The sequence below is a fragment of the Pteropus vampyrus genome, unplaced genomic scaffold, assembly GCF_000151845.1.
Source record: "Pteropus vampyrus isolate Shadow unplaced genomic scaffold, Pvam_2.0 Scaffold336, whole genome shotgun sequence".
In the NCBI taxonomy this organism is placed as follows: Eukaryota; Metazoa; Chordata; class Mammalia; order Chiroptera; family Pteropodidae; genus Pteropus; species Pteropus vampyrus.
Window position 1 is genome coordinate 2,321,555 of NW_011889117.1, and position 12,066 is coordinate 2,333,620.

Below are 12,066 nucleotides of genomic sequence, written 5' to 3' on the forward strand. Positions count from 1 at the left end.
CGCAGTTTTGCCAGGAGCTTCTTGGCTAGTGCCACCTTCTCTTGCACATTGCCCCGTCTCAGACCTCGTAGAAGGCGCAGTCCTTGCTTTGCCAACAGATTCTGGAAGGGCATGAAGAGAGCATGGGTGGAAGGCCCCTGCTGGGTGCCCCTGATCCCCCTTCCCCGGCGGCCCGTACCAGGCTATGCACCAGCAGTTTCCTTCGGCATCGATCCAGGGCATTGGGCCGGGTCATTGTCCTGCGCTCAGCACCTTGGCAAAACTGTCTGCAGCATCAGGGTCAGGCATGACAGGTGGAAATCAAAGGAGGGAACACTGACTCTTAGGACCACCTCCTTCAGAGAAGGCCTCCCACACCCAGACTCCCACATAGTCCTTCTCAGTCTTGTTCTCAGAGGGGCACTCTTCCTCAGCCAAGGATGGTCTATATTTGAACCACTCCTAAATTCACTGAGGCCTCAGCTTTGAGCCTCAGAACTCTTTAGTATTGAACTACCTATTATCCTGGCTACTCAGAGTGTGGCCCAGGACCCACGGCAGGGTATCACCTACTTAGAAATGCAGAATCTCAGCCCCACCCCAGACCTGCTGCCAGAACCTACAGGTTTATACCCTGGGGGATTCATATGCATGTTAAAGGCTCCAACGGGCTGTCCTGACATTTCCAACAAATTGACAAAAATAGCTCAAACATTACCTGCCCAAATCAGCTGCATCACTTCCAATGACTGACCCACCCCCCAAAAAAATCAACCTGCCAAAACCTCAGAATCATTCTTCACTGATCTTTCTTTCTCTCACATTCCACATCAATCCATCAACATGTTCTTTAGGCTCTACCTTCTGACCACTTTTCTCCTTTTCCTGGACCACACTGGTCCAAGCTATCATTTTTCACCTACAATTATTGCAATGGCCTCCTAGCTGCTCTCCCGACTCCTACTCTTACTCCCTCTCCTACAGACTATTCCCAATACAGCAACCACAGTGATCTTTTCAGTGCTTCCCAGACCGTTCCACCCTTTCCAGAGGTTTCTCATCTCAGAATAAAAAGCAAAGCTTTAAAACAAACCTGAGTCTACGACCATGCCACCCTGAACACGCCCGATCCCATCTGATCTCAGAAGCTAAGCCGGGTTGGGCCTAGTTAGTACTTGGATGAGAGACTAACTAGGAATACCGGGTGCTGTAAGCGTATTAAAAAAAAAATTTTAAATAAAAATAAAAATAAAATAAAACAAACCTGAAAGACCCTTCATGATCTGGCTCCCTTTATCTCCCTGTCCTCATCAAACATTACTCTCTGCTCACGAACAACTCTACAGTCACACTGGCCTTTTTGCTCTTCCATGAATACACCAGGCCCATTACCACCTCATGCCATTTGCACATGTTGTCTCTGCCGCCTGGAACACCCTTACAGACATGGCTTGCTCCTTCTTCTTCTTCATGTCACCTTTGCCGTGGCCTCTCCTTGCCACCCTTTCTAAAATTGCAAGACCTCTCTCTAATACTTCCTTGCTTTATTTTCTCCTTGACATTTATCCTTATCATGCTTCTTAAATTTATACCTTTTTGTTTACCTGTTTTTTTATGTGTCCCCATCCAGTCCCTACGACCAGAATGTAAGTTTTAGGAACTTTTGTGGGCAAGATTCTTTTCACTGCTATTCCTGTGCCTAAAACAGTGTTTGGCATAGTAAGTGTCATAAATATTTATCAAATAAATAGATTAATAACTCTTTTGAGAAGAAGATCAGAAAGACACTGAAGGAAATGGAGCAGGTTATGGAATTCGGGTCACTGAAGGTCAAAGATGGAAATGTCTAAAACAGATTTGTGTGGTTACATAATGACCTTTGACTAGGGACCAGTTGATACTGCAGGACAGAAAATACACAATTGCAGAGCTAATTCTCCAATAGGTAAGAGGAGATGACATCACGATCACAGCTGTGGCTATAGAAGCAAAGACACTTGTGCCGTGGCAGGAAGGAGATTAGATGGAGGCAGAAATTGGCAAAGGTGGTAGATTAGATGGAGGAAAGTAGGCTTCTATTTTCTCCATGAAGTAGGAAAGGAGGTCATAAGCTGGAACAAGTTTGGAGGAAAGGGTAAGGGGAGATTTGAGGAGAAGGGAAAAGGCATAAGATTCTAGGAGCACGGGAAAGGGAGTTTATTGGAGGGGACTGGCCTAACCCCAAATAATTTCCATCAAGCTCCCTCCAGATGAACAATCATCTCCTTCTCATTCTTATGTTAAAGCTAAGTAAACGAAGACTCCATCTGCCCCTGGGACCAAACTGGCACCATGAATCTCCCTCACCCTGGAGTCAGCACAAAGACGGGCTCTCAGCTCACCTGCTCCCAGCCACCAGCTCTTCCAGCGCCTGCTTGAGCCTTGTGCAGGCGCCTGGCCCCGGCCTGCGCTGCAGAGTCTCAATCTCCTGGAGCCCCTGGTCCTGAACAACAAAGCAAGAGGGTCAGAGTCATAAGGGGACCAGGCTCCGACCTCTTTTAGACCATACTCCTACCCAGGGCCCCGCCCACTCACGATGGCACCTCTTGGCCCCGCCCTTCTTTGGCTCCAATGGGTCTAGGGATCCTTTTTTCTAGCACCCCACTGTCACCACCCCTCTGGGGCCAGACCCCCAGTAGCTCTACCCATATCCTTCGGCAATCTCTTCCTGAGTCCAACAATTCTGGATCCCTGTTCTTCCACAATTCTAGCCTCCTCAGGGCTCCCAAGAGCTGTGCTCTTTGGCCCTCTGACCTTGCACCAGCCACGTGTTGCCTCCCTGGTGCTCTACCCATTAGCTGCACACCGGAGCTCCTTTCAAAGGCCTCAGTCTCCCGGATGCCCCAGTGTCCTGGCCTCTCCCTGTGGGCGCCCGCCACATTCTCACCAGCCTCTCAGCCACTTTCCGCACGCAGTTACTGCTCTGCAGGCGCCACGTGTGATCCTCCCAGCGGCTCCACACGCGCACACATGGCTTTCGGTGACGCAGGGACAGGCAGAGGTATGGCCTGGGCCGGGCAGAAAGGAGCAGAGGCTGCGAGGAGCAGTCCTGGACTGCTAGGGGTCCCTCAATGCCCTCCTTTGATCCACCAGGAACACTCACCCGCTGCCATCCATGGGCTCAGGCCTTTGGGCAGGTGTCCCCAGCTCCTCCACAGGCCTGACTTCCAAGTCCGACTCCAGCAGAGGCTGTGTCTCCCCTGCCGCACCCTCCATTCTCTCCCCAGCCCTGGACCCTCTGCTCAATTGCTCCTCCTTGCGGCCAGCGCTACCTGCCAGAAACAGCAAGGATCAGCAGGCACCAGGCTGAGCATCTGACCCTTCCCTCAACCTCCTTTGCCGCAATAGAAGTCTGAGCCCATCCCTTCCTGAAGGTCAACTGTCCCTTCCAAGGGCCTAAGTCCAGAACAAGAGTGACCACCCTCGAACCCATGACCCTCAGCGATTCAGCTATGCCACACACCAATGGAGATCTCGAAGCTGATGGGCTGGGAAGCCACAGTGGGGTCAATCATGGTGGCCTCAAAAAGCACACCAAAAAGCAGGAAATCTTCGCAGGGTGCCAAGGAGTTCTAGGAAAGGTGGATCAGGCTGGAGTCAGCCCTCACCCTCCCAGCTGCAGCCCAGACTATGCTTGGCCACAATGCCCACAGAAAGACATTGCAACCAAGGCCTAGAAGAGTCATTGTAGGTATCCTACCTCCTGCCTCTCTGCCCCTTGCAGCACCAACCCACTGAACCCGAGGGTTAGTCCTCTCTGTCCCACTTCTGAATGGCCAGCCCCCTTCCTCCCACATGTGTATATACACAAGAACACATGTACACACATTGCAGCCTTCCCCCAAGCCCCTAAGTTGAGACATATAACACACACACACCACTCCTGTGTTTAATGCCTCGGAGCCAGTTACACACTCCGGAGCTGAGAGTGATCCTGCTCCTTTGCTGAACCTCAGCCCCCACCTCTGGCAGTGGTAGCAACTCTTCCACCTCCACCTCCATCGCACTAGGAATCTCAGGCCCATCAGTGCTGGAGCTGGCATTCAAATGCTGCTGAATCCTCATTGGGGTCTGGCCTTGTCTGGCTTTCTTCTTCTTTTTCATGAGCCGGGACAACCTGGACCCCTCTGGAGCCTGGATAGGTTCAGCTTCAGCTCTCCCTTCCAACACCTCCATGGACACAGCCATGAGCAGGCGGCCACGGAACCAAATGCCTTGTCCAATGCCTTCGTTGAGACTTTGAAGACCATCCCGGAGCCCCCCAGTGGGGAGCGAGCCATAGAGAGGCACCCAGGCTGGACCGAAGGTGGGGTTAAACCCCGCTGTAGGAGACAAGAATCGTGTTTTGGAATGGAACATGGGGCAAGTGAGTACTAGGTCAGTCTATGCACTACACCCTTATTTCCTGCCAGTTTGAAGAGCAAGGATGTCAGATTGAGCCTCCGCTGCTCTGGGAGAGAAGTTTGCATACAGCTGCGGCCAGACAGCTGTGGACCAGGACCTGGGAGCACTTCTAAACCCCTTTTCAAAGTCCAACTCGGTGATTTTTAGTATATTCACAGTCGTGCAACCATCATTACCATCTAATTCTAGAACAATTTCACCATCCAAAAACAAAAACTAAACCAAAAACACCCTGTCCCCATCAGCAGTCACCCCCATACCCCTACCCAGCCCCTGACACCCAGGAATTCAGCTCAGCTCCAAAGGCGCCTTGCACCACTGGTGTCAAGGCTCTAGGGGCGGAGCCAGGCACGAGGAGGTGGAGTCAGGATTGGGGTAGAGCTACAGGTGATCCCGCTAAGGGCTGAGGTAAATAGATAACGTGGACTGGGTTTGTTTCTGTACGTGTAAACCTGTACGGAGTGCAGGGCTGGAATGGTTACTGAATATGCAGCTGTGGTTAGAATTCTGTCAACTGAGTCAAACCAAGGGTGGTGGTTTATAGTCTGGGGCAACAAGTGAAGCTCCGAAGGGAGAGGCCGGCTCGTCCTGGGGGCCGGACCTAATTTTCTAAGCGGAGCTGGGTGACAAGGATGGGTTTGTCGTTGGGGGCGGGACCCAGGATTGACAGGAGCCGAACTAAGGCCACACGCGTCGGCCAGATGAGCTCACCCGCGCGGCCCGAGTGTGAGATCTGCCTCAGGTCCAGCACGTGCGTGGCGAGGGCCGCATCGACCAGGGGCGCGTCGTCCCGCAGCTGCAAACGAAGGCTGCGTGTCAGCGGCGGGAAGAGCTCCACGAAGCTTAGCTGCTCGTTCCACTCCGGCGCCGCTGCCTCTTCTCGCACCGACGTCTCGCCCTGATAGCGGCGGCAAGGACAGATGGAGAGGGGTCAGCGGGGGATCAGGGCCTGAGACTAGGCCGAGTGAGGACGGGAGGGACTTACTTGCTGCCCCAGAAAAGACACCCGCACATAGGAGTCCAAGAGGATGCGCTGGTCGTTCAGGGCGCGGGCCAGACTGCCCAGCAGCCCAGGGCGCAGCGCGGGAAGCCCCTCCGCGCGGTACAGGCGCACTCGCAGCCGCGCCCACGGCCTCTCGGCTGGCACCCGGCGCGGCAGGAGCAGGTTCCTGGGGGAGTGAGGCTCTGAGCGGCTGAGAAGCTCGACTCCCGGTGCTTCCCCCTCTCTGTGCCCCGGAGGCCACACCCCATCCTACTCTCCCCTTCTCCACCTCACCCCAGCTCACTTCTCAAGGTCCGAACTGTGTCTCGGGGCGGGGGGTGGCAGCGGAGGTGGCAGGTCCCCGCGCGCCCTCACGGACAAAGTGACCTTGACGAAGCCTTTAGTGCCGGCGCGGGTGTCCCGGGGGTCGTGCAGAGGAGCCCACTTCTAGTAGAAGTGGCCATCTGGGGCGGAGGGACGGGCTGGAGGTCAGGGGAGATCGCGAGGCGGTCGTGGGCTATGATCTGAGAGGTGGGCAATGGCCGGGACTTATCAAGTCCAGTTCAGAAGGTAGGAGCGGGCGTGCATGGAGGTTAGCCTTCGGAACAGATTGCCGTCTCACAAGTTAGTACATTGGGATCGGTGCCCAGAACGTCATTTTCCCTTGTCCATGCAGATGAGTCTCAGTGAGGGGTGGATTCGGTACCTGGCTGATCGAAGATAAGGCCCAGGTCCATCCTGAAGGTGCCGATCCGGGTGGCCATAAAGGGGAGGGTCTGCGAATGGAAAGCCTGAGGAAGGTGGCGTTAGTCCTGAAATTTCAGCATCCCTCCTTCTCTGACAGAAACCTCTCCCCGCCAACCCTCCTCACCGTGATCTCCAGCAGCAAATCTTGGAGGTGAAGCCGGCTCTCATGAAATTCGAACAAGAAGTACTGGATTGAAGTGGGGAAATGAGAGGTGAGAGGTTATATGCGAAGGGTTCACACCAGCCGGCCCCTGCCTCTTGCAAAGAAAATGTCCTTCTTCTCTTCCCTCCCCATCGCCCCCTCTTGGCGCCTTTTTACACCTCCAAGAGGCCCTCTAAGCCTCAGACCTCAGACTTGGCTCCAGTCCACCTAGGCCACGCCCCCATCGCGGACAGTTTTTATTCTGGGTCTCGCCCATTCTCTTAGGCCTCCCTCAATCTTGGTCATTCACACCTCGTTGTAGAAGGGGCAATTGGTCCCACGCTGCGTGGAAGTCACTCGGCGCTGCTCCCCAACACGCACGGCCACATAGGGGTTAATGTTGACTCCCACCAACTTCTGAGCCTCCAGCACTGTGACCCCCACCTGAAGGGTGCAGAAGGAGGAGAAAAGGAAGCTAAGCTTGCCAAGGTAGGGGGTTAGAACCTCATGTGGTGGAGAACAGGTAGTATTCCCAAGGGTTAGGACCTAAAGGGAGAGAGGTACCTGGAAGTCTTGGGCTCTGGATAACTGGAAGGGATCACTGGAGGCCAGGCCCCGGGCTCGGCTGTGCGGAGAGTTAAGATCATCTCTCACTTTATTTCCTCCCTTCATCTCACATACACACACACACACACACACTCTTGTTCAGTGCTGGGGATAAGTTCTCTCCCTCTGAACTTTTAGATTCTGAGTCCTTCCGGTCTTATCTTGCTTCCATCTCAACCCTACACCCAGAATTCAACTCATTCCTGGAGCCCTAAAATCATTAACATTCAACAAAGATTTATTGAGCACCTGTGTGCCTACATCTTCTAGGCACTGGGCCACTGCAGTGAACAAAAGAGACAAAATTCCTTGCCTTCATCAAGTTTTCATTGCCTGCATGGGTTCCATAAACTGTGTATGAGCCATTGTAATTGTATGTAGCAGTGTGGCAGTGTCTGTCTAGGAGTAAGTGATCCTTGACCCCAGGATATCCAGTCCTCACCCATACCCTGGTACCATGTGCTTGTGAGGGTAGTTAGGCATCGGGCCTGCATGTGAGTGAGTGAGGTTGACACACTGAGAGCGAGTGTTCAATGGGTACTAGTTACCTCTTGAGGGGGTTGAACACAACACCAGAAAGCTCCACGTCAGGTTCGTCCACCAGCTCCAGGTCCAGCTCCAACTCATTGTCTTCATCATCCTGCTGAGCTAGGCCTTGAGCTAGCCTGTGGCCCAATGCCACTGCCCGCCGCTCCAGCCTGGCCTCCTCAGGCCTGATAGGAAAGGCCCTCAAGGAACATGTCTGGGACCTATCACCCATCTCTGGACACCCCTTGATTTCTCTGACCCTAGGACTGACCTCTGACCCACCCTTGGACTGACCACTGATTCCAGGACTGACCTATAACCTAGGACTCCTCTAATTACAGAATTGTTTCCTGATTCTAGGACTGCCTTGTAACCCTGGAATTGATTTAGTACTGATCCCAAACCCTGGTACTGACCCCACATCTGGTTCTGACCCTGTTACTGGTTCTTAATCTAAAGAATGACCCGGTGACCCCAGGTCATCCCCACATACTTACTCCAGCTCCTGGAAGCCCACATTGGAGATGATTAGCTCTGAGCTAGGAGGAATAAAAATAAAAGGAATGAGAGGGCCAGGCCTGACTACAGAGCTGCAAGCGGGGCACCATGAGTCTGACGGTCACCATATCCAGCAGATACAGGGTACTACTTCTCCCTTCCCAAGGCCTGCCTGGGCTGGGACCTCCAGGCTTTGTTTAGATTGCGGGCAGGGAGTGGTTACCTATTTTGAATGGGTGCCCCAAAGTCCTCCTCTGCCCAGGTTCCAGTTGCACCCTCTGGAGGCTGGTACTTCAGGTCAAGCTCCACCTGGATCTGAAACCAGATACGCAGTGTGTCCAAGGGCTCTTAAAACGGCCCTGAGGCTAAGAGAAACCCAAGAAAAATGCTTTTTACTCTACCTATAAAGAGAGACCCTCTTGGCCTGTATTTGTGAGATTTGTTGTTCCTCTCTGATCTCTAATAATATTGACTACCCACAATCTATTAAGAACTTACCATATATAGGTTACCTCTTGATGGAGCCAAACAGGACTCCGAAATTCTCTTATTGCTCTTAGAAATCCATTACTGTGGCCTTCATAGCTCTGCATGTTCTAGCCCCTGCCAACTTTTTCAGCCCCATCCCTTACGGGATTTGCTCCTGTCCTGCACCCCAGTTATGCTCTCTCAGGGCACATAGGCTTTTGCCTATGCTGATTCTCCTGCTTGGAACATTCTTCTTTCTTCTTTAATTCACTCTTATCATCCTTCAGTTCTGAATCTCAAGCACTCATTCCTCAGGGAAACTTTTCTGACCCCCCAAATAGTTCACATCTCACCCACTGTTACTCTCCCAGCCTCCTACCAGCTCTTTTGTAAGACCCAGGAATGGCAATTTTACACTTATTTGTGTGACTGTTTAATGTTTGCCTCTCTCTTTAGACATGAAGCTCTAAGAGAGCAAATCCTTATCTGGCTTTGCTCATCCCTCAATCCTCATTGCTCAGCACAGCTCTTAGCTTATAATGAGAGTTCAACAAATGATGATAGACTGAATGAAAAGGTCACATTGTATGACTCCACACAATATAAATGAGGAAACAACCTAGAGAAGCTAAATAACTTGTTCAAGTTCTTAGCTGGGAAATGGTGGATCTGAGATTTTTAACCCAGGTCCATTTCTACCAGGCTATACCGACCCTCCATAAAACATCAGGAAAATCTAGCCAGGTACAGGGTCAGGGAGCAGTACGAAACTTCTTACCTTCCACCATTGCCACACCCCTTACACTCAGAGCTGAACCTGGTTCTTGTCCTGTGCGAGACTTCAGCAAGGGCTGCAATGAAATGTGCCCTGGCCGGGAGGCCTTGTTATCACTTCTATCTGGGGCTTGGATTTTCCCTCTGAGAAATGGAGCCCTCTATTTAGAGGGACTTTCAGGTTTAGAGGTGGCAGGCTGGGGTGGGACTCACCGGAGATACCCGCAGATTCTCATCCACTAGGGCCTCCCGCAGCACCAAATGGCCAGCACTCTGTAGCTGCTGCAGGGAGATCACCAGAGTCCCAAGAGACCTGGGGGTGTGGCATGGAGCAGAAGAGTGACCCAGGGGAGTGGCCCCAAGCCACCCCTAACCCCATCTAGATCTTTGGCTCCCCCAGGCCTACTCACCTGGGGCTGAACACACGGCTGCAGTTGACCACCTGCACAGACAGACACTCCCCAGCCAGTGGAGCCCCATAGTGTGGCCAGCGGAACAGCTGGGGATAGAAGGAACCTTTTGACATGCAATGCTGGGCTGACCCTGACCCCCAGTCCAGAGCCTCTTCCCAACCCTGAAACAGGAGTCAAACTTGGAGGTAACTCTGTGACTAGTCTTTCAAACCTGGAACCAACCTCCCGATATGAGTTTCACACCAAACTAGGGCTGATCTGGGATAACTACTGATCAAGAACTAATCTCCCATCTTGATTCTGACTTGTCCCAAACTGTGTCTGACCTCCCAAGTCTGAGACTGACCCCACCTCCTGAGACTATACCTCTTAAAACCCAGGAATGAGACTCCTAATCCCAGGATGGACTTAGATGGGGCACAGATCAGCTTCTCCCTACCCAGGACCCCACTGACCTCACTGATATCTGCTTCTTGTCCACAGTGAATTCTCCTTGTTTTCTGGGTAAATCCTGCTCAGAATTGAATCTAGTCATTTATCAGCCCATTCCCACACAAAAAAAATCATTCCCCCCAATCCTTGGCCCAGAGCTCAGTTCCCTGGACTCATCCTTAAAGAAAGGTAGAAGATGGGGAGGGAAGGAATTAGAGAGTTGGAGATATTGGGCTGGGTGAGAAAGGGAACAGGCTGTAGAGATGCCTAGAGATAAAGTTGGGGATCTTGGGAATGGAGGAACCAAACCCCCGCTCCATTCCAAAAATCCTAAGAGCACTCCTGCAAGCCTTACCCCGAAAGCTGAGCCTCACTTGTCGGTCATGGGTGCCCGGGAGCCCTGTCAGTCGCCGCACACACACGGTCAGAGCCATTGTCCCAGGGCCACTGGCTCTACCTCTGCCCGCTTGCCCTCCTGCTCACCTGCCCGCACACCTGAATCACCTCTGACGCACTGGACTCACCCAGCAGGTTCAGCGATCCCTGCCCTTTTGTCAAATACACAGGCCTAGGGGGGTCATAGGTGGAGAAGGAGCCGGAGGACTGAGAGGGATAAGATTTCTTATGGTCAGCTCAGTCCTCCCTGCCTGCACCAGCTTCAGCCTCTATCCTGCATCCTTGTGCAGTAGGAGCTAGGACAGGCTGGGGATGGAGGGAATGGGAGAGGACAGCACTCCAGTCTGGTCCAGATAGCCTATGGGGCCTCACGTTGTTCCTTGTTCACCTCTCTGTCCTCAATGCCCAGCTCGGGGTCTGCTTACATTGTAAACTGTCAAAAACACTGACTGAATAAATAGATGGGTTAATAAATTAATCCCCTAGCCCCCAAAATTAGTGCTGTAGGCACTCAACACATTTATTGAATTAGTAGGTGATTGAATGTGTGTCCCTAGCTGGCACTTAACAGGTGTTCAAAATACTTCTTAAATAGAAGCCAGAGGTCCTTAACTTGAGGTTTACTAGTGGAACCAGAGATGGGCTCCAGGGAGTCAGCAAACCCTTAAAATTCTCTGTAAAATATTGAGTACATGTGCATTTTTCTGGACATAAAACTCCTGGCTAAAGTTAATAACCCTTAAACAGATGTGCAGTACTTTTACTGAATGTATGTAGGAATGAATGTATCTCACAGTCTGAACCTATAGGTGCCAGTAACTATGTGTTGAGTGCATTTCATGGCCATCCACTTAATCATTCTACTTCATGACACCTCCTGTGCAGGCCTTGTGCTATGCCACTTTGGGGGAAGCAGAGCGCAGCCACACAGATGAATCAGACATGTTCTCCATCTTCCAGTAGCTTCATGAACTCTAACATCAAACAAAACCTAGAAAGACCGCAATCCTCATCAGAACAGGCAAAGGTCAGGCTGGGTTGCTCAGAGGAAGGAGGCTAGAGAGACTTCTCTGAGGAGGGAGTGTTTAAAATGGGCTTTGAGGACAGGAGTTGGGCAGAGATGGACACCCAGTCAGTGGGGAAGAATGCAGAGCATGTTTCCGGGCCCTGTGATTTGTTCAGTTTGGCCTGTGTGCAAGGAATGTATTGAACGGCAGCAGCAGATAAGATTAGACCGTCAGAGGAGCTGGGCCTTGCTGTGTGGCCTTGAGACAGACATGGTCCCTACCTGTGCTTCAGCTTTTCCATCTCAGTACTGGGGCTGGTCCTATTCTACTTATTTCCCAGGTGTTAGGTGCTCAAATGTGTTTTGAAGTCTACAAAACACCTGACAAGAGGCATAGGTTGTTCTTTTTCTAAGCAAGGCCCAGGTTAGACCTCGAGGCCTCCAGTTGTTGGGGGAGGGCTTCATTTCCCCATTAGACAGATGAGGACACTGAGACCCAAAGAAAGGCAGATGGGGGACCAGAATTCTAAGCTTCCAGTGACTTGGCCTTTCCATCCCTCCCCAGAGCAAGATATTGATGCTACCTCTCTGGAAACTAATGCTGGCACCTCCTCTCTGGATTGGAACACAGCTTGAGGGCCTTAGAGAGCCT

At 52.0% G+C, this 12,066-nt stretch overlaps 1 protein-coding gene and 1 pseudogene across 1 annotated transcript in view; one reads left to right on the forward strand and one right to left on the reverse strand.

Moving 5' to 3' along the window:
- Positions 1–10,446, reverse strand: part of LOC105304313 (fer-1-like protein 4) — a 29,705-nt gene extending 19,259 nt beyond the window's left edge. The window contains 21 exon segments of the mRNA XM_011378332.2: positions 1–101; positions 179–266; positions 2,361–2,461; positions 2,906–3,026; positions 3,122–3,290; positions 3,482–3,590; positions 3,982–4,340; positions 5,134–5,320; positions 5,408–5,591; positions 5,709–5,868; positions 6,111–6,195; positions 6,276–6,338; positions 6,606–6,737; positions 6,858–6,918; positions 7,448–7,612; positions 7,925–7,966; positions 8,149–8,240; positions 9,381–9,480; positions 9,578–9,666; positions 10,036–10,091; positions 10,368–10,446. Of these exon segments, the coding sequence (XP_011376634.1) occupies positions 1–101; positions 179–266; positions 2,361–2,461; positions 2,906–3,026; positions 3,122–3,290; positions 3,482–3,590; positions 3,982–4,340; positions 5,134–5,320; positions 5,408–5,591; positions 5,709–5,868; positions 6,111–6,195; positions 6,276–6,338; positions 6,606–6,737; positions 6,858–6,918; positions 7,448–7,612; positions 7,925–7,966; positions 8,149–8,240; positions 9,381–9,480; positions 9,578–9,666; positions 10,036–10,091; positions 10,368–10,446 (2,543 nt within the window).
- LOC111730861 lies at positions 1,077–1,195 on the forward strand (annotated as a pseudogene).
- Positions 10,447–12,066: the final 1,620 nt, after the last annotated feature.